This window comes from Choloepus didactylus, chromosome 5 (genome assembly GCF_015220235.1).
Source record: "Choloepus didactylus isolate mChoDid1 chromosome 5, mChoDid1.pri, whole genome shotgun sequence".
Classification (NCBI taxonomy): domain Eukaryota; kingdom Metazoa; phylum Chordata; class Mammalia; order Pilosa; family Megalonychidae; genus Choloepus; species Choloepus didactylus.
The window spans coordinates 131,640,070-131,663,103 of NC_051311.1; the positions used below are offsets into that span (position 1 = coordinate 131,640,070).

The 23,034-nt window shown below is 39.7% G+C and overlaps 1 protein-coding gene across 5 annotated transcripts in view; it reads right to left on the minus strand.

Annotated features, from left to right (window-relative positions):
- The window catches only part of RAPGEF5 (Rap guanine nucleotide exchange factor 5), a 271,773-nt gene that overhangs the window by 11,244 nt on the left and 237,495 nt on the right, over window positions 1-23,034 (minus strand). For all 5 annotated transcript variants that reach the window (XM_037836879.1, XM_037836878.1, XM_037836876.1 and 2 more), the window contains exons 18-24: window positions 20,433-20,530; window positions 17,317-17,439; window positions 14,907-15,085; window positions 9,786-9,876; window positions 6,852-6,902; window positions 5,978-6,065; window positions 2,121-2,185 (exon numbers count right to left, since the gene is read on the minus strand). In XM_037836879.1, coding sequence (XP_037692807.1) covers window positions 2,121-2,185; window positions 5,978-6,065; window positions 6,852-6,902; window positions 9,786-9,876; window positions 14,907-15,085; window positions 17,317-17,439; window positions 20,433-20,530 — 695 coding nt within the window. The remainder of the gene's footprint in view (window positions 1-2,120; window positions 2,186-5,977; window positions 6,066-6,851; window positions 6,903-9,785; window positions 9,877-14,906; window positions 15,086-17,316; window positions 17,440-20,432; window positions 20,531-23,034) is intronic.

Below are 23,034 nucleotides of genomic sequence, written 5' to 3' on the forward strand. Positions count from 1 at the left end.
TAAGCCTACCTATAATTATGCTTAAGAGTCACTTCCAGAGACCTCTTTTGTTGCTCAGATGTGGCATCTCTGTCTCTAAGCCCAACTCTGCAAGTAAATTCATTACCCTCCCCACTACATGGGACATGACTGCCAGGGAAGTGAGTCTCCCTGGTGACATGGGACATGTTTCCCAGGGATGAGCCCGATCCTAGCATCATGGGATTGAGAATGCCTTCTTGACCAAGAGGGGGAAAAGAAATGTAACAAAATAAGGTTTCAGTGGCTAAGAGATTTTTAACTAGAGTTAAGAGGCTATCCTAGAGGTTACTCATATGCAAGCTTCAGCTAGATATTCCAAATGGCCACCGTACGCCAAGCTCTAACCAACAGTATTCACCCAAATCCTAAAGAATATCCAAGTCTCTATCTGAGACTCTATAAAGGTTTCATGCACTAAGATTAATTTTTCAGAAACTTAAAGCCTCCAGATTATTCCTATGCCAGATAAGTCCCAAACCCAGAGACAAGAGCCTTTTCAAGAACATCAACCAGCTGCAACCCCTCCCCTATAAGGTTGACACCCCTTTTCAATATGAACACATTAGAGTGGTCACTGCCCAGATACCCCTGAAGATTGCGACAGTGATCAAATGAGAGGGAGGAGTAGCAAGAGCCAAGATAGGATTTAACAGAGGATTATGACTACTGAATCATTATACAGATATTCTCTTAGTCTCTAGTGTATTAGAGCAGCTAGAAGGAAATAACTGAAATTGTGGCACTGTAACCCATACCATATTTTCAAATTTGCTCTGTAACTACTTGTTAAACCTTATTTTGAAAGTTATCACTTTTCTATATATATATATATATATATTTTTTTTTTTTCACAACCAAAAATGTTTAAATAAAAAAAAGTTATAGATGTATCCACGTCAAAAGTAACCACGAAATGATCTTCCTCAGAATGAGTAACATGGAGGTAGGTCAAGAGATCCAAGATGCCTGCCTTAAAGAGTCCAGGGGCTTGGGTTTCTGAGCTGGGCAAGAGCCAACCAGTTACCTTCCTGCCTCCCCCTGTGTGTGGCTGAGTTCACCTGATGATTAGAGCACTGCACTCACGAGGCAAAGGTCAGACGCCAAACTCACTTGGGCTCATCAGTTTAGACTGTTCTTTGGTCATGGTCTGCAGCCCCCGCCTCACTCAGCCTTCTCTCAAATGCCTCCCCCCGTTACACAGGGAACATGGGTCAGTTCACAAAAGAGTTCGCACACATCCATTACCACTCCAGGAAAGGTCACTCAAAGGTCGGGTCTACTGACAGGGGTCACCGGCATCATCTTTAACCATGAAGGACAGTTTAATCCATGACACTAAAGTTCATCTGTCAGACAAATCCTTTCCTCTGGGAGTCAGCGGGGTTTCTTTGAGGATTCCTGCTTTACAGCTGCTCAGTTCTTACAGGAATTCCTCCTCTGCCCAAGGAAGGTCAGAAAGGCTTGGAGGAGCCCGCTGCATGACAAAGTGCCTGGGAACGTCCTACAGAAAATTCAGAAAGCACCATTCCAGCAACTTGTGAGAGAGGGCTGACCTGGAGAGCCCTCCCTGGTGAGCAGGGAAGGGCATTTTGCAGAGCTGCTCTTTCTGCAGTGCCCTGAGGGCAGCTTGCTCACAGGCTGATGGGGTGGCCCTTCCTCTCACACGCAGACCCTACAGATTACAGCCTCAGTCCCAGTTTGGCATACTGGGAGGCAGAAGCAGTGCACTCTGACACAGAGAGGTACCTCGAAAGCTGTAAAAGTTAACCTCATGAGTATGAATTCCTTCTGACAGGAACCTTACAGTTTGATTTCTGATCCAATAATATTCACTCAAGCACTGATGTTAACCCAATTAAGTACCGTTTTTAGAAATGAAAAGCAGATTTTCATTTTAGTATGCAATCATATTTGGTTCTTGAGACCTTGCTAACACTTATTTTTAAGTGGAATACATTTTATTGACAATGCACAAAATGCAGAAAATAAGCTCCTGTAAATCAACAATGCATTCATAAACCATTTGTTTCCTGAGGCAGGAAAGAAAAGCATACATTACTTCTACAACAGGAAAATGAAAAACAATGAAATTTACATACCAGCTTTTCAAAATTGACGAGATTATCCAAAAAAGTTTTATTTCCTTCATGAATAAATGTTACATCTGAAAATTGAAAATAAAAAGACGCATGCACCATTAGGAATGGATCATGAATCAGGGCTTAAAGAACTCTAGAAATAATGCAACTTACTAATGTTTCTTAAACATTATGCAATACCTATGGATTACTCCATGCATTTGGCAAGACAACTTGAAATTGAGTGGATACAGCATTAAGTGTGAAATAACTTATATGTGTGGAGGAAAAAAATCATAGCATTAATGAAAGTATATATTTTGCACTCATGATGTCTTTAATCAGCTTACTGCAAGCTAACACTGTTCCACAATTTAACTAGTCTATTACATTTTTAGGCTGGACCCCTGAAGAGAAAAAAATGGAATTCTCAAAAACAACAGCGTTTTATTATTTATGTGTTTGCTTTTTAAAAATCTCTGGTCAAGTGTATGGGACCTGCTTTACTTAAAATGCTGAAATTTACATTTTTGGTTCCCAAAGCTGTTCATTTCTGTCTCAGAAGTGAGTGAGGAAAGAAGCAGATTTGAAAATGGCAAGATTTCTGGCCCTATTTGAAGTGTAGAAGGCATCACTTACAAAAATAAAATAAGGAAAGAAGGATGAAGGTGCGTTTTCAGAGGAAGGGGAAGTTAAATTTGGTTTGAGACTCACTACATTTAAACTGACAGAGGATATTCAACTGTAAATCTCCATTTGGCTACAAGAAACAAAGGAGTGCCTCCTTGAGAGAGAAGGATTTGGGAGCTAGTTAAAGGTAGCAACTGAAGCTCTGACAACAGATTTTTAGAAAGAATCAGATCAGAAGGTGAATAACAGAGCATTAGGGAATCCTCACAGGCAGATCAGAATAAGAAATATGGTACAATTTAAGGAACATGTAAAAATCAAGTTATAGCATAGACATGGAGGGCCAATCAAACAGAAATAATTTTCTAAAAATCGTGTTAAAGGAATTATAACAAATGTACCATGATGATGCAATGTATTAATAACAGGGTGGTATATGGGAACTCTGGCTGCAGCTCAGGAGGAGAGGAAGGGATCAGTGACTGGAGGTTTTGATGCAATTGAATGGCAGGTATGTAATGACGAAGGAATGAAACAGATGAAGGAATCAGTGGTCTAAAACAACTGGGATCTCAGAAACTCAAGTCATGAGAGGTGAAGCAGTTTCAGGGTGCTGACCAGGTCCGGGGGCAGGAAATGAACCCCTCTGAGCCCCTTTCATCTGCAGACATCTAGAGATACTTTTAACATCTTGTAAAATAGAACTACTTGATGAAATGACATGATTTGAGTGGGTGACAACTGAAAGGGGGAAGAAACACACAAACACCCCAACAGTGCTTTCCTTCAAATACAAATCTGCAAATAATCTCCACTCCACCCACCACGAGGATCCCAGTTTGCCTTCAGATACCCCTTGAGTATTCACCCTGGTGGAAGGACCACCGTCTTCCAAAATACTACACACTATAGAGCACTTAGTGGCCTCTGACCCAAGGGTCAGCCAGACCCTTTACCCAGCACTAATTTAGCATCTCTGAGCCAGTTTCCACACCAGGCAGAGAGGAAAGTGGATTAAAAGGCAAGAAATTCCCTGGAAAATAAGAAAGCCGATGGCTGGAAGGATCCTCAGGTTGTACCCTTCCTTACAATCTGCATGTTTACTGGGAACTGACTATTAGAAAAAAGAAAGAAAGAAACACGAGTGGTCTAATCCTTCCTAAACACCTAAAGAGTTCAACTTTGTTCTAATTCTCTCGTTAAAAGCAACCCAATGGTAGGCACAAAAGAAGGGAAAAAAGAGTTTTCATTAAAAATTAAACAGGTCACTCTAAAATAGTTAATTGCAACTTTAAAGTAATTATGGAGTTTAAAAACCTAAATTTTTATTCTGAAATGTCTTATTCTCAGGCATGAGTCATTCATACACACACACACACACACACACACACACACACACACACACACACACATGAATGTATGTATAATTTTCATCCTATTTATCTTCAGAAATTATTCCAAATGAAAATGGGAAAATACAAGAGTACTAACAATGTTTATTTTTATAATGTCAAAAATTAAGATAAAGGAAAAATAAATTGAGTGCTTATTTAAACTTGAGAAGACTTCTAATGAAAAACAGAAAAAATGTTTAATTTACTGCTTGTTCTTTTAGAATGACTAAACGTATTTTCAGAATTAAAAAGAGAAATTGCTGCCAACAATGAAGTCTAGATGAACTCGGTAGAGCAGAAAATTGCATCCAAGCTAAGATGTAAGTGTGAGACACTTGACTGCATTAAATATTTTTGGGGAGAAAACCACTAATATATAGCAGAATGCTGTGCTCATATTTAATTGAGTTAGAGACATTGTTAACTGATTTCTCATTACCTTAAAAATATGTTTCAAAAACTTTTCTTCCTAAACTTCCTTTTCCAGGTCTGTCCTCCTCATTTCTTACTTTGCCCATTTGTTTTGAAATGATTCTGTGTTGCTTACCACTTGCCCCTGCCCCTCTGCCCCCATTGAAGGCATTTTATTTTGCAAATAAAAATCATAAGCCTGAACAAACTTATCTTAAAATCAAATAAACATGAATAATAAAATGCACTTTAAAATTGTTATTTTGGCATTGCAATATTTCCTTATTTCATCCGTCTACATTTGACAGAATCTTTACAGCTTGAATGAAGCATTCTGTGCTTCTCTAAATTGTCTTAATGTCGTATTCTTGTTTCTCTGCGATTCTTGCTTTATATTAGATGAAGACTAAATGAGTAGCTGTAGGGATGCATATAAACTCATAAAATTCTCCAAGCTCAGGTTGTTCTTGAGAAAAGCTGGAGAGGGAATTCATCTTTATTGCTGGTGGGGAATGCTGGGGTGGGATGGGGTGGGGGGATGGCCAGACAACCAGCAATCCAGTGTCAATGCAACTCCTTTCCAGAATCACACTTACGGTTCAGCCTCTGGTCCTGACACAACAGAAGTTAGAGGCCTCTCAAGGGCAAAGGCTAGGTGAAAGAGTATTCTTACAAAATCCTTTGAAGGACTCAAATACAGCCAAGAAAAATGCCCAACTCCCCTTTTTCTGAAAAGCACATACATAAAGATATACAACTGAATGTCAGTAGTGTAGCCCGGATTCCAAAGAATTTCCCTTTCATTAATCCCTTTGGTTTAAAAAGAGAGAACACTGAGATCTGATTAGTAGATTTAACTAACGTCATGATGAATTATTTGTTGATTTACTGAAGAGAGGCCAGTGGACTAACTTTGAGCTGTCAAACGCTTTCCCAACTGGATTCCACTTCTGGAAAGAAGAAAGTACATTATCTACCAATAATTGTCATATATTCTATTGCTCATGTTGACCAGAGACATTTCTCAGACAACAGCAGATTGTGGGCTATGTCTCTATAATTTAGATTGCAAAAGAAAGCATGATTGATTGCCATTTGGGTTGTTTATGCAGCCTTATTCTTGGGTGAACTAAGTGGATTGTAAAGCCAACGGAAATAATTGAGCACTTAGAAGCACAATAACATAAAAACACAGAAGTTTCTGGTGCAATATTTTGTGAATCAAGTGAAAATGCTTCGATGGCTTCTCAAGCAAAATTAAGTTTTTTCAGAATTTCAGAAAGAGTTGAGTATTTTAAAAAACCACAAGTGCACACATTTAGGTATGAAATGTCAAAATTACTGTAAGGAAATAAACTGAAAGATCCTTTTTTGCCCTCTGTAGTTAGTGGTAAATTTCTGGAAGATGGAATAACATAGAATAAAAAAGTAGAAAATCATTACCTTTAAGCAATAAAGGCATGAAAGGGATTTTTGGTGGTTTCATCTTTTTGAATGCATCTCTGTAGGCTTTGTGATTCAGGGAAGGATCCTTCCAAACCAAGCAGATTGCAAAGAAAGAGAAAAATCAATATGCTATAAGAAACAATTCTAAATCTATTTTTGCTATACAATTTGAACATGACTTAGATATAAAGAGGTTCTTTCTAAGAATGAAGTAGATAAAGGTTTCCTAGGAGAATAAACTCACTAAATTAGGGCAGGAAATCCAGGCAATGAATGAAACTCAAGTTATTGGTTTACAATAATGGGAACTGACTGCAAAAGAGAGACACCTTTTGATTGCCCTATTATTTTCCTCGAATAGGTTCTTTAAGTACAGTTTCCTCTGCATAATTTTTATCAAGAGGTAACCTCAAAGTCTATTGTTAGGTACACTGCAAAGAAAAACCACTCTCATAATGCATAGATAATTTAGAGAAAACAAGAGAACACTGTTTTATTGTATTCTGAAAAGAAACTATAGATTCTATTACCTAAACCTAAGAAACAGTAAAAAGCACAAAAGACTAATGAGTAAGACACTACATTGCACACTAACTTTATACTGCTTACTTTCATAGGCTTTGAAAGGGACCAAACTTAAAAACCTGCCTTCTGAAAATCATACCCAGAGGACTATCCTCTTCACCTTTTTACATAGAGAGGAAGAAGAATTAACTGTCAATTTGCTTCTCTCCATAAGAAGCTATTTTTTCATAGCCATAATCTAAGCTACCTGACACTGTGAAGTATAAATAGACCACTGAAATCTAGAAAGAAATCTGACACCAACAATTAATGTGAAGAATAAATACCCTTTGGCCCAAATACTTACCGTTAAACTTTCAAGTTCAGAGAAAAGTTTCTTAAACTTCCCAGGGATTTTCTAAAGATGAAACAAAACAAATGAAAAACAAAAACAAAGAGAAAAGGGCACTGAAGTCAGTTATTTTGAGAGACACAGAAGGGTGTGTTCATTAAGTTGTGCTTTCACATATCTCATTTCTGGACATAAACACCTCTATCAAGTGGTTCTGCTCTGATTGCTTCTCATTATTCAATTTTCATCATTCCCTTAGAGCAATGGTCCTTGAGAATATTGCTAAAATCAGTCTAAAGTAATAGCCACACATTTCAGAAATCTGGTTAGACATACCACACACTGGTGATTATTTAATACAAACAGCTTGGATTTCAGTTTCATGTCCTAACTTTGACATATGCTCTCTTTTTCTTATTAATTTTGTTGAATGAGAAATTAAAATGTTGGCTTTTTAAAAATATAAATGACATAACTGTATTTCACAGCAGGGAATTAAGTAGTGAAACAAAGCCTGTACTGGGCAGAATCTCTGCATTATACTCATCAACCATGTCAACAAGTGGCATGTAAGGTGACAGAGAATGGAAAACACATGCCATCCTCCCAAACAAAAATTCAGGCCTGAGGAAGAAGGGTCTGAAATCTTCAGCCTGCCTGTAGCACGGCTAAGTGACAAACTAGATGTCTTCCATATGACTTGGTAATCGCTTGTGGTAAAGAGCGTGTAACCTGAAGGCCCTCTGAGTTTGAATTCTGACTCTGGCCCTCTCTAGGTGTACGGTTTGGGGTGGGTCTCCAAGCTCTCTGATCTCAGTTCCCTCATCTGAGGGTATGGAGATGACTCAGGAAGAGTGTACGGTCCCTGGTAAGTGCTTAATAAATTCCAGCTGGTAACACTAACAATGTTCAAGAAAATTTCTGTGGGATTTTCTGTTTCTAAAAGGAATCAAAATAATGAGGCAAAACCCATAATAATTAGATGTTTAAAGTATTAAGAAATGGATTTCTCATTTGATAATATTGAATCTGGACCCAGTTTATCACAGCAAAAAAAATTATTCGGAAATTAATGCCACACATACACAAACACACACACATAAATGAATGGAGAACAAAACAAAAGAGAAAAGATAAGATGCAGACATCTGCAACTGATTCCAGTCTTTCTTCAGAGTTGTATGTCTTACAACTGGTTTTATGTACAGCGTGAATATCCCAGTGGCATCTCAAACTCATCGTGCCCAAAGCCAAATTCCAGAAGTCGGCCAAGGGCCAAATCTGGCCCACTGTCTATTTTAGCAAACGCAGTTTAATTGGAACGTGGTGACGCTCATTTGTTTGCATACTGTCTTTGGCTGCTCTTACACTCTAATGGCAAAGCTGAGTAGTTGAGACAGAAACCACGAGACCTACACAAACTGAAATATTTACTATCTGGCCCTTTACAGAAAAAGCCACCCCAAACTCAATTTCTGAAGCCCCGCCATTCAGGGTTTCTCTTTGGAGTCTTCTCAGCCACCCTGTGACAGAATGAGCCCCTCCGCTTCCTCCTCCTCGGTCCACTGGACTTGGTTCAAGACCCCTTTCATCACATGTATGATGTGCTGTAACCTTCGGGCCCAACTTCCGTCCCCCATGGCATGGATGCAGAACTCTGCATGGAGCAGGCAGTCAAGACACGCATTAAATGCATGCTGTTGAAGGTGACTGGATTATTTCTCCTGATTTTGCAAATCAAAGCTTCTTTCAAGCCTAATTCAAATTTTACTCTCTACAGGCCCTTGCAAGCCATTTGCTTTCCTCCTGCTCTGATCAGTTTTGGCATTCGCTACCCATCTCCTTTAATCTTATGATGTGCGGGCACGTCCTGCTTGCCCAGCCAGAGGACGCAGGTCTTTCATTTCTTTCCTTTTGAACCCCTTTGAGGAGCACTGACTCATATGTCACCATAGTGCGTTCCATTAGGGGAGTGCCCTGACTCAAAGAAAGTGAGACCATGGGTTGCCCGGAGTCCTATAGTGAGATCTAATATAAACAATTGGCTTCTCTCTCGTAGGAATTGGGAGTCATGAAGAGAATGGAGCAGCTAGTGACAGGAACTGAATCTGAGAGGCATAATGTGGAGTAAGGAGTGGCCAAGAAGACCACAGCTAGCCACACGCAGCCTAGGGCTATAAGGGAGAAGACCCTGTGATTAAGAGAAATGTGAGGGAGGGGAATGGCACATGGGGTGAGATAGCCAGCAAGGAAGGAAAGGAGAGGGAGGGGAACAAAAGCCCGAAGGAGAAGGAAATGGAGCCAGGGGAGAGGCAGAGCTCTGCGCCTCTCTCTCGCTAAGTTTGGGGACTCTCCACCTTCAGTTCTGCCACATACACCCTCACAGTCCATCTTTCAGTACTTGTGCTATCTTGAGTGTGCCGCTGCCTCTTATAGCACAAACAGCCTTCATAATAGAGCACATACGGGGTAGAGCCAGGATTTGGAAAGTCTGACATTGACAACATTCTGTGTGCCCTATTTAAAAATATATATATATATAAATCACCTTCTTTTGCAAATTTTACAAAGATACACATCATCCATGTGAACACATTCCCAGGTGCCCGTGCAAGCGAGAGGCCCTGAAGCTTACATGCATTAGCACCACATCACAGCGAATCCACATCTGAACACACACCATGATACAGGTCAGATGTGAAAGGACCAGAATGGAACTGCAAACATGCCGTCACAGGGGAAGGGAAGGGGAAGACTGAATTCTAGCTGGAGTGGATTTTTAGAATTATATCTTTTTCATGTATATTAAGAACCATTTTAAAGACCGTTTGATCAAAGGAGTCCCTACTGACTTGACATATTACTTTGGCTTTTCTCTGAAACATTCTCCATGCAGGTTTGCTTGCCCGCTCCCCGCTCCCCCAGTGCTCCCGGAACCCCCAGGCTCACCTCCCAGGTCTGTGCCAGTCGGCTGACGGAAGCAGTGTTGAGCCCCATCACAATAGCGAAAAAAGAATTCAGGTTTCTCTGGGCTTTGCAGCTATGGAGTAAAAGAAAGCAGAGGGCTCTTTCAGGCAACATCCCTTTCCCAGGGGATCACAGAAGATACAGCTGAAAAGCATCTCCCAGGCCACGGAGTTCAAACTCTAGGGCAGGACTGAACTCTGCTCCAGAGCGAATGGACCCTTCAGCACCCCCACGTGAGGCCTGGTCTCCCCTCAACTGTTTCTAACACCAAGAGAAATGTTTCCAAATGCTTCTGCTAATCCTTACCTTTAGAAAAAGATCTGTGCTCTTGATGACCTCTGGATATTTAAAATGATTCCTGCTTTCCAAACTATTTTGTACGCTTTAACAATTTCAACCAGAAACTCTTAACTTCATCTTTATATACTCCATACTCTCATTGTAACTGCTCTCTAGTCCTGTTTCTTTAATTAGTGTGTTGTTTTATTTTTTGACAGATAATCCCTTCTCACCTCATAGGTCTAAGCTCCCCTCCCATCGGATTTAAGCTTATTTTCCTTTGCTACTGATAAAAGAGCTACTTTATTGAGTATATATTTAAAATATGGCATATATAATGGGACTCCTGTCCCACAATTTTCATCTAAAAAAAAAAGCAAGTAAAATGCAAAATAAGTTCGTGTTTAGTTCTGTTCACTCTGTAAGGTTATTCATTCTGCACATGGTTGATCATACCCTTAGACTCAGCCAGTGCAAATTCCAGTCATGTCCAAGGCCGGCCGAGGGGACTTGGGGTAGCAGAGGGAGTTTAGGCTTCAAGGTCAGCAGGAAGAGACTGTGAACTCCAGATTCCTTAAAAATTCCGGGGAGCATTAGAAAACAACTTCTCCGAGGTTAGCCTTTACAATTAAGTAATTACCCCACCTTGATGATTAAATATGAAAATATATGAACATGCTTAGCAGTAAGCTGGGTGTGTAACAGGCAACTAAAGTATGTTAACGGAGCCTCTCTCAAAAGCCACTCCTCTGTGGTGTCATCACCAACGTCTCCAGATGGCATTTGGGAATAGTATATGTTAAAATTTTATTTTGTTTTGTTTTCTAACCTACTCTGTTTGACAGAGCAGCAAGCCCTTGTTGTGTGGCATTCTTAGAGTGTGCTATGAACATGTTTTTTTAAATAATAAAAAATTAAGAGATCATAAAAATTACAGGATCACTCTGTATCTTGCTTTTTCGGTTAATATAAATGTTATGTTATGTACTATGGACTCTTCACTAGCATCATCAGTGTGTGTAGAATATTTAGTTAAGAGCATATTCCATAATTTGTTCACTCATTCCGCTACTGTGAACATTTTTCAATTCCTTTCTGCTATACAGAATGCTGTAGTGAATGGCTTTGTGCATAAAACTTTTGGTTGCATCTATGATTTTTTTCATTAAGCCAGATTCCAGCCATTACAGGATGGGTGAAAAGCTATGAAGACTTTAAAGGTTTTTGATACACATTACAAATGGCTGTCCCTCAAAAAGTGGTATACCCATTTCCAGTCGCACTGGAGGTCTGTAAGAGCACTGGTTCAGAACCAGGAAAATGGTTTGGACCCATGGAAGCAGGAATGTACACGGCCGGCTGGGTCCTGGCAGATCCTGCCTGTCTCAGCCTGGTCCTAGAGGCAGCCGCATGGACCACATCCTGCCCAAGCCCAGTGTGCCTGGCAGCTCCTAGGGGGGACCTGGAAAGTTGCTGCTGCCTCCACACCTGGTGTGCAAGATAACTGGGTTGAATGCAAGACCTGCAGGCACTTGTCCTGAACCTCCCTGGGGCTATGTCTGGCTTTCTGGTCTTCCTCCCCGATTCCTACCTCTGCAGTGTCCTGGTAGGCAGCAAGCCCTGGACCTCAGTCCAGCTGGCCCCTTGACCTGCTTTCTGCCAACTTTCTCCTGGGTGGAACCTGCTTGGCATAGATTCCATGAATAAACAGAAACAAGATATTTCCTGGTCTGTGATTTCGGTATCTACCTGACTTTGAGAATCACTGCTGTCTAAAAGCTTCAATACCGCTGTTCTACTTCCCTCCTGGACTTACTTTTCCCATTCTACTCTTTCCGTCTTACCACACCTCTTAAAAGTTCACACCAGCTGGGACAGACTTGAGTTAGCCCCATCTCTTGACTTGGTGATTTGAAATGCCAGGCTCCTCCTGCCAGAACACCCTCAGTTAGAGGCTCTCTCTTCTCCTGGGTCTTGCCACCTTGCTACATGACGGTGGTCCCACTGGCTATGTCACTCCCCCTCGACAGCAGGTTTCCTGAGGCTAGAGAATCTATTTCATTTTTTTATTCTGCCATCAGTCCAGTGCCTTGTATATAGCAAGCCCTTCAAACAGCATTTCCTGAAGTTGAAAACAGGAACTTTGGGGAACTGATTTTATTATTATTCAATACCATACCCCTTTTTTATTCAGCATCATTTACATGGAATCTTAGATACAATCTCCCATTTTTTAATATTTTAGCTCACCATAAATAATTTTCCTGTTCCATCTTGCTTTCTTTTTAGTCATCCTTAAAACACACACACACACACACCACAGATAACAAACATCTGACTCTATAAATAAAAAGGAAATAACATAGACATGATTTCTCTGGAAGACAAACTGATACAGTACAAATACTGGGTACCATTCCAGCCTGTTACCTAGGGTCATTCATTCATGATAAGAACAGACTGACACTAAACATGCCAGTTTAGCAAACAGTCCTTTGTCTCTGTGTGAGGAAATAAAATCCACTCAATCCACAGAGATGGGGGATGGGGATGTGAGAGGACAGGAGACATGAATATGCAAATAGCATGCCTTAGGCAAGGAAAACCCCTCATGATTGTGGAAATGACTATCTTCCCCTGGTTATTCCTACTACTATGATTATAAGAAATTTAACAATATGTTTCTGTTGGCATTCTAGTCCATGGGCAAGGGATAGAGAACAGTACCATAAATGATTCAAAGACATGGGGCCACATGGAGAAGACGTGAATAGATTTCATTTCCCTGAAGATGGATATACTCTTGAACTGAGAACTGAGCTGGATGGTGTCATTTTACTCCCTGGAACATTAATGTCCCATTTCTCCATGTAACTGGCATGTAAAGAAAGCTTTTCAATCCAAAGAGCATCACCTTCAGGAATTTCATAGGCTATATGGAATGCACTGGCAAAAAAAAAACAAAAAAAAAATGGAGCATTCACAATAAAAGCAGTCCAAGACTTGGGCAGATTAGTTCTCTCTCTCTCTCTCTCCTTCCACTCCCAGTCACACTGCAAATCAGGCCAAAACCCTCCCTTATCACTTGCCTAAGTAAACAAAATATCCTACCTCCTTCGGTCTATTGTCTATAGTTCACTCTCTGTTATTTTCAGATCAACCTTCCTGAAGGTCAAATCTGATCATATTCACGCCCTGCTCAAAAACTGTCAGTGGGTCCATTCTGCTTTTTCAATTCAGTTCAAACTCTAATCTGGAGTTCAAGATCCTTCACAATTCATCCCAGCTTCCTTTTTAGATCACTCTCTCACAAAATCTTTACAAAACTCCCTCCACGCTTGCCAAATTGGGTAACTTTACCTTCCCTGAACATGTGCTTTGCTTATCAGCTTCCACGCCACTGACGAGTTTTACCTCCATGGATAATGTGCCCTTCTAAGTTCTTAACTGTCAAAATCCTGCCCAAAATTCAAATATAACTTCAAATGCGACTTCTTTCAAAAACATTCTCCTAACCCTCCTCATATCCCTTTGGATATGATCTTTCCCTCCCCAAAAGCCCCCAGTAGAATTTGATCCCATAATAGGGCACCTTCCCATTCTACAGTGTATACTAGCCATGCATGTTATAAAATTATCCCCCCAGCAGACTGCAGCCTCCACGAGAGCAGGGATGGAGAGTTGACTCAGTCTATTTTCCCCACAGCACCTTGCACGGGTAATCAGCATGTATTTCTAGAATATATCTCAGTGAGAGGTATTCAAAAACTGTTTGATATGAAAACTACCTTGGAGGTCAATGGAGAAATGAAACGGGAAGACTTGGAAGCAAAACTAACTGGGGAAGAATTTGATCCAGGTTGCCTCCTTCTGCTTGTGTTCGGAAGCTGTCCAAAGAGCCGGCTCAGAGCACTAATCCAGTATTTTAAGTATTTAAGTGACTTGCTCCCAGCAAGTTACTAAAACATCATTCAACCAACACTTACTGAGTCACTGCTATTTACCAAGTTCTATACCAGACACCCCAGGTACAATGACTGATTAGAAATGGCCCTGTCCTCTGGGAGGTTATACAGTCCAATGAAGATAGATTAATAAATATAAATTTAAAGATAAAGATAATAAATATAAAAAGATGAGTTTAAAAAGAGGAAAAAATATATATATTTGTATAGGGGGAGTGGGGAGGAGTTGACCCTGCATTTGAAAGTCAGGGATGACATCAGGAAAGAAGTAACATTAGAGCTGGGTCTTGAAGAACGATAGCAGTTTGCTGGGTGCAAGTGGCCATTCTTGGCAGAGCCAACAACACATATCAAGGCTTGGAGGATAGTGAGTGTGGGAAAGAGATAGACATTCAGACTGGCTGGAGCCTGGGGTGCACACGGGATGAAAACAGTGCAAGGCCTTCTAAGGAGTCTGCAAAGTTCATAGTGGGCAACAAGGAGCCAAGAGTACAATCCTAGAATGCATCTTATTTTCAGTGATTCTCACATCCTTGTATCACCTTCCCAATTTTCCAGCCTCCTTCCTGTATTTCTCCCTGCTCCATAGTGATTTAGGAGCAGGATGGAGGATCATGCACTGCCTGCTTGCTGGTTCTATCTATAGCACAGTGCTTTAGTCTGGTAATTTGACATTTACTTTAAAATATAAATACTGCAAATGCAAAGAAATAAATATTCAAGAACAGACCTTTTCAGCCATTTGGTCACTTAGGTCAATATTACACTTTCATATCCTAGCCCTTCTTATCACCACAAGGGGAAAATATGTACGTTCTCAAAACTAGAGGAGCAGCACTTTTCCCGTGGAGAAACTTACTGAGCCGCAATTTTGATGAACTTCTTCACCAGCTGCACTCGCTTGCCCAGCTGGCTGCAGAGCAGAATTTCAGTGGCCACCCAGAGCTGGACTTCATTGCATCTCTGTAGCAGAAGGCTGAGGTTCACAGTGTGCTCCCCACTTCCCTGTCTGCTGAACGTGAAGTAGATCAGCTCTTGCTGAAAGAAAATGTATATATACCAGGAATTATTTTTTTTGGGCACAAAGTCGATATAAAATTTAGCCTATTTTTAAGAGCTACCTTCAGATAGTCACTGCCATTTCATTAGATCTGTCAACGGAGAAAATAATATAACAACACTTATATCATTTTACTCCCTGAAACATTAATGTCCCATTTCTCCATGTAACTGGCATGTAAAGAAAGCTTTTCAACCCAAAGAGCATCACCTTCAGGAATTTCATAGGCTATATGGAATGCACTGGCAAAAAAAAAAAAAAAAAAAAAAAAAAAGGAGCATTCACAATAAAAGCAGTCCTTGACTTGGGCAGATTAGTTATCTCTCTCTCTCTGTCTCCTTCCACTCCCAGTCACACTGCACATGAGGCCGTAAGTAAACAAAACATCCAACCTCCTTCGGTCTATTGTCTACAGTTCACTCTCTGTTATTTTCAGATCAACCTTCCTGAAGGTGAACTCTGATCATATTTACACCCTGCTCAATAACTGTCAGTGGGTCCATTCTGCTTCTTCAATTCAGTCCAAACTCTCTAATCTGGAGTTCAAGATCCTTCACAATTCATCCCAGCTTCCTTTTCAGATCACTCTCTCACAAGATCTTTACAAAACTCCCTCCACACTTGCCAAATTGGATAACTTTACTTTCCCTGAATGTGTGCTCTGCTTATCAGCTTAAGTATTTCTAGAATACTTCTCATTGAGAGGTACTCAAAAACTGTTTGATATGAAAACTACCTTGGAAGTCAGTGGAAATAGTTTAGCTTCAAAGATGCTTCATTAAATAATGTTCACCTAGAATCCATATACAAAAGTAGTTTTTCAGAATTTAAAAGACAGTCTGAAGTTTATTATGGACTGAATCTAAATTAATTTTCCAAGACAGTGGTTTTCAAACTTTAGTATGAATCAAGATCACGCGGATGGCCTCTCAGAACACTGAGTGCTTGGCTCACCCCCAAGGTTTCTGATTCTGCAAGTTGGGCTGGGGCCTGGGAGTTTACATTTCTAACAAGTTCCCAGGTTAATGCTGCTGCTGCTGCTGGACTGAATATCATGCATTGAGACTCACGAATTTAAGATACTGTCAAATCATAAACAGAAAAAAAAGTGAGATGCAGGCTTGGTCCAATATTTTACCAAAGTGAGTATGAGCAATAACGATTTATGTAGTCTAGTCATATGCAGAGTAATAGGAGAGATTTGTTTTTAAAGGTAAGTGTGGGTATGTGTGTGTTTTGCAGAAATAACCCTCATTTTCCCACTGGATAAGCAAGATAAGCAGGGATGCAGCCCACTGTATTAACACTTTCAAGGTCACAAGTCATTTAGCCTTCAGGAGCTCACAACTTGCTCAAATTCAGTTCGTAATGTTGAAATTTTCCCTCAACTTAATAAGAAAATATGAGGCCAGTGAAAAGACATTCCAAAATGAAAGTGAAGCGCAAGGGTCCTTAAACTGATGTTCCTTCTTCAGAAGAGAAAGGTCATTTTGCCATGAAAACTTTCACTACATGTCAAAGTAAACCCATATGATTTGCCAGGGCTCTTGTATTTTTCATCTCTTGACTCCTGTGAGCCTTTCCGCTGGCCAAATGTACTCACTGTCAGTAGAGTTTTGCCCCTATTCTATCGTTTCATAAATGTTATAATCTATCCACAAGGGAGAAGGTGACAGGGACATAAAAATTCGAGATATTTTTCAAAAATTTCAAGAAAGCCCAAAGTCTTGCAGCACAGTTTAAAGTAATATTATATTATGAGTACACACATAAATATAAGTGTTTCATTTGTAACTACTGTAATTTTCAAGGAAAAAGTGAAAAAATACTAATATCAAACGTGTCAAAAGTATAATGGCTCTTCAACCCCATTAAAGCTTCAAATATACATGTAAATATATATGTTCAACACATATGTATCCATACACATATAAAATATAGCATATTTATACTACATTGCACAAACATGTGATCGCACTTAAAGCAAATAAATCATGACTGTGCAGTCTGTTTTTCCTAGGACTGGGCCAGTCTTTCAATATATTTAAAGTCTTCAAACATCATTTGCACCATGCTATCCTAGCATAACTATGTCACCAGATGATGGTTTTTTTTTCTTTACACTTAGCCACATGCATAAACAGTCTTCAAAAAGCCTTCACGATTAAAACGACATTTACATTTTTTTATCTTCTCACTCCCTACTTACCTCGTGAACTGAATTGAAGAGACTCCAATCAAAATTCATTAATTCCAGAGCAAGATCCCAAGTGTTCATTCCCAAAATCCTCAGAGACCTGTGCTGTGATTCCTCATTTTCTGCAAACGGGTTCTAAACCAACGGACAGAAGCAAAAGGATCCTCAGTAATTACCAAATGTTTTGTACTGAACAGGCTGGCCATAGAAAGGCACTAGAAGCCCAGATTAGAAAACTAATCTTTTCTGAGTGCACTTAATATTTCCCCTGGTCTGTTCACCTCCAGTGAGTTACAGCCAATTTAGGAAACAGCCTTGGAAACAGCAGAATGTGATCAATGGTTCTTGGCTGCCTTGGCCTGCCCCTCCCCAGATGTGATTATAAAGCACTGCCCCAGCAGACAGCATAATGAAAGCGGAAGCCCTGAAATCACTTTGGCTTCTAGTAAGAATTAATGTGCCAGCAGGGTTACTACAAAAACAAACAAAAGAAATGGCATGGTGCACTTCAACGAAGACAGACATGGCTTTTGCCGGAAGTATGTTTAACAAGACTCATACCTGACATACATTTACAAATTTTATTACAATGTCCGTGGAAAGTGAAAAAATTCAAACATAATAATTTTTAAAAGTTCCTTCATTTATACTCTATGGCAGGTGATTATTTTAAGTATCAACTGCTTTCCATACATAAATAGGGCCTAGTACCTAGGAGTCTAGCTTGGAGCTCTTCCTTAAAATCTGGCAAGACTTTATTAATCGCCACCGCAGCTTTAAGTCTATTGTTGCTGCAAAAGTGATTATAAATTATTTGGTATCTTTCCAAAATATTTGATATCTGCCAAGCAAAATGTAAATTCTCCCATTTGAGGATTCCTATGCCGTGGACTCAAATAGTTAATGATGGCTTCTTCAAAGCAAAAAGAATGGGGTTTTGAGAAAAATAAAGGACAGATAAGGGAATAGTTCAGATTCAGAGAACTAATCTCTGTATTTTTAAATTACAATATAAATTATTTTCATTTTAGAAGTTTTTACATTTATGAAAAGATTTCTTTATTAAAAAAACAAAAAACAAAAAACTACTAATGACAAAGGGTTCCACAAAGCTCTGCTTCCAGAAAAGTGGCTCTCTTCAGAGCAGGTCCAGGCACAGATTGAAGCCCCATATGGGATAGAGCGTGAAGTAATGCTACAGTAAGGTCTGACTAAATGAACGAGCTTACAAATACTGAGGCGGGTAGGGGGGGCAGTAAACCTAGGTTTCTCAAGGACCTGCTTGGCTAGGCTGGCACCAGCTGGCTCCACACTGCACACAGACTCCCAAAGGCAGGGGGCACGAACTGGGGAGTCATACAAACACCCGTGTAGTAATCTGGAGAGGTGAAGATATTTTTATTTGGCTTTTTGCCCTTACTATTTTCTACCTAAATGTGCCCCTTACCATGGTATCACCATCTTCATTCAAGTTCACCGCCCTCACCAAGAAACACTTTCCCTTCCTTTCACATCCTTTCACAGCTCTAATCCTGACTTTCAAAAATGAACTCATTTATGACAGCTTGCAAGTGGGTACCAGTGGTTTCATGGGTTATCCTTCCCTGGCAATATTCCATTTCAGCTGAAACCCTTTGGAGATGAAATGCCTAAGTCCATCATTCCAATGACAGAAGTTTTAGGTGCTGCCCAAAAAAGTTGGTGGGCAAGTATTCAAGGGCAGGATGGCTTCTGGATCCTCTCAGAACACGTGTCACAGGCACCCATTTATTCCATTAATACATTGCCCCAGGCCTGTCCTCTACTCTTCTGAAGCTAAACCCCTGACAGCAGTAGAAAAGAGCCCTGGAGACACACACAAGGGAACGGCATGAGAAGTCTGTGTAGGGCAGGGAGGAGGAGTGGAGTGGAAGACTGCTAGAGCGGGTCCCCTCCCTCACGACGAGCCCCACACTAGCTACATTTTAGATGGTCCTCCTTCCTCGGGGAGTGATGGGAAGGTGGCAAAACCTATCTCATTATTTACTCAAAGACGCTGTGCAGTACCTAGTTTGTAATGTTTGTTTCACTAACGTAATTACCTGATGTATAGACATAGAACAAGTGATCTGTTAAAAGACACTTAGAACCAGAAAGTCCCCCCTCCTTTTCTGTTTATCACATACAAATGAAAGGAATGAGCAGGGGCTTCAGAGTCAAACATAACTGGATTTAAATCTTAGCCCTGTTCCTTACTTGGCTATGTGAAGCTGTAGTAAGTTAGCCCCTCTGAACCTCATGGAGTTACTACAAGTGTTAAATGAGATACTGTATGTAAATCACTTAGCACATACATGCCTGGAGCACAAGTGTGAAAAATGAGAGTGATGAATATTATGTGGCTTGACATGCTGCAGAGTTTTGCATGAATTATTTTTTATTATAAGGAGTTTTTTAAAAGTCCATGTGTATGATATATCAATTCCTCAATTCAATAAGTAACACCCAAGCCAACCAGGAAGAGCTGCCCCAGCGCTGACTCTGTGAAGAGATCACGGACCTGGATGCTAAAATCACAATCGGTTAGAGCCACTTTTTCTCGCTGATGGATGTGAGGCCTCGCCACACCATTTGGCAAGCGGCCACAAGACTGAGCTCTTCGGGGACAGCAACAAAATAATCATCCACTTGGGCTTAAGGTAACTTACAACTCATATGTATCTTCAAACTCCTACTCTGCAGAGGCACAGATGCCCCAAGGGAATAGGGTATTCAAAGTACACCAAATGTACTGAAATAAAGGAGGCAGAGCACCTTTCTCCCTAAATCCACCCAGTATGTATTTGTTAGCCTAATCTCCAATATCCACCAAAACAGAAGAAATGGAATTAAGATTCCATGGGAGACGGAGTCACTTATCCCAAATCTCTTGTTTCAAGGGCTCAGAGAGAAGCACGATTTGACTCAGTGAGGATTTAAGTTCTTCAAGTTTGGTCTCTCCTTGATTTGTAAAAGTAGTGTTATTTGGCCAGGAAAGGAAATATTTTAATATAGCTTTAAAAAAAAATTTTCCTTATAAATCTATGAAAAGATGCTTTGGGTCTGACATTTTTTGCATGTGTTTCAAGTACAAGGCTAAAAGTCCTTACCAAAGTGTCAGCCAGGTCTTTCCGATAGACATATATCCGACCAGATGCCTCAAGGGATTTGGAGATGGTCAAGTCATTAGGCTGAAGTTCATGTTTTTCTTTATTTAAAAAAAAAAAAATAGAAAGGCACAGTAATTAGAAATACAAGAACAGCCGCAGGCCTAGATGACATGCCTAAAGAGAAAAGCTCAGCAAGGAAAAATATTTGAGCAAATAGGACAGTGACATATGTGCAAACAAGTTTAATTCGTTGCATAAGAATCCATCATATCATCTAAAAATCTTTCCTTTTTTGTAGCACATTTCACGGTTTCTAATTTTTTGGATCATATAAATTAAATGATGTGATACAGGCTAAGTAATAGCACAGGGCCTAGCATATAAAAGGATCTTGATAAATAGGGTCTATTATTGTAGCAGCCATAATATATAATGCAGAAGTGAACATCCTTGTGCATAAATCTTTGTCTACTTACAGATGATCTCCTTAAGACAGTGGAATTACTGGGTCAAAGGGGATGAATATTTTTAAAGGTTTTGATACAAACTGCAAAATTGCTTTCAATTTTTATTTTTAGGAAAATAAATTATTTTCTTAAATATAGGCATAAAAGTTGAACACTGATCATTACTTTCGATGAGTTTGCTATTCTGCTAAAACCAAAATAGACTATCAGTTTATTTTGTATTTCTTGAGTACTAGGGAAATTGAATATTTTTTCATATATTCTTCATCTATTTTATTTCCTTTATTGCAAATTGTTCCCATCCTTTGACCATTTTCCTACCATAGCTGGAACCCTTTTATAATACAAAATTTTTTCTTGGAAAAATGTTTTTCTCATCATAACTACAAAATGCTTACAGGATAGATTGGAAATAAGACTAAAGTTCATTTAGTGTAACATAATCAGCTTCACCTAAGGCAGGCTTTTGGCTAACCAGCATTACTGGAAAATGCAATATTCCACATACCTTTTTCCAGATAACTCGATCAGTTCAAATACTAAATTTTATTTTGAACATTTTGATGGACATCTTTCTTGCTTAATACAGAGTACACTAATGATAATCTAATATATTCCCTATAGCCCAGCATTATAAATATCAATAGCACTGTAATGTCAGGCTGTTGATGCGTGTAAATGTTTCCGCACTGCAGGGCTCTAAAGTTCTTCCAGCTCCTCCCTCTTTGTTTAGCTATACCTTTTTGCAGCCCTCCATGTGCTCCTGCCTACATTAATCCTGAAGCTATGAGAGGCAGTTTGTGCCTTCTATAGAGTCAAATGCCATGGCTTTCTCACAGTATTTTTTTCTATTTGTTAAGAAACCATTTCCCCTTAACTTCAGGTTTGTCACTATATTATAAATTAATAAGCTTATAGGATTTTAGCCTTGAATACGTGAATAGGTCACTGTTACGTGTATAGACCTACCCTGGGTACAAAACAGCTAGAAACTCATTGAAAGCTATGAAAATGGTAGTGCCATTCCTCTCAGAAAAAAAACATCAAAGCCTCCAACATTTCTGATATCTTTAAACTTTGTTTTTGGTTAAAAAGAAAAAAGCAGACCACATCGTCATTTCATTTTCAAGTAGCATTGAAACGTTATCAAAAGTTATGTAACTCGGACAAAGAATACGTTACACTGCATTTTTTTTGTTTTGTTTTGTTTTTCTTCATTAAAACATCATTGTTTGGAGGATAGCTAGATGCAGGCAGAAAGGTTCTTAGGCAAAAGTACTAATGGATATGAAATGATGGCACATTTCCAAATGTGGGTGGTAATCTAAGAGATAAGCTGTCATTTCTAGGGATGATTAGCAAAGGGTCAACACGTATTAGAATGCCATTGCCCACCCTGATGAATCTAATTTAATGGAGAGTGAAAATGGTATACCAGAGCCACCGAATAGATAGTGGGTAGTAAAAAAGCCACTCAGTTTCCAGATTCACAAGCAGCCCTGGGCTGACTCTGAGCCAGCAACTGGAGGAGATGGGTCTTTGTTGTGCCACAAAGTTCACTCAGTTTGTGGCACTTTGTTGTGCTGCCAGGTCCAGCACCTTCTGTCAGAATGGGGTCCCAACGATTACTCTCTGTAGCGGTGCTACCTTAAAGGTAAATGCAGGTTTTGATGAAGCTTACTGCTGCTTAAAGTCATTTAATATTTTTAGTCACTTTAAATAGAATACACCTTTATCATATATTTATCTGACATACCTGAAATCTTTTCTTAAAAACGCCACTACTCCCTGACTAAAGCTGATCATCAGTTTCTCAAATTTTAGCTTTGTTTTCCTAGATAATATTTTTACAGCATGCACAGTGAGGGTACTGGGAGTGGGAGGAGAGGTGTTTTTATTAGGCATGGGAGAAGGGCTGTATCTGACTGCATAAGTAGTCAAGTGGTTTGCAGGCCTGCCTTATCTGCTCTGAGTGACAAGGCAATAGAAACAATATTCTGCCACATAATACTTTAATGTCAAGAATAGTGTGATATTTTCCCAACCGTAGAATTCTAACAAAGGGTAAGCAAGAATGCCATTTATCTGTCTTCCTCCCTGCCTGCACCTCTGGTTGATTACCTCACATGTTACCC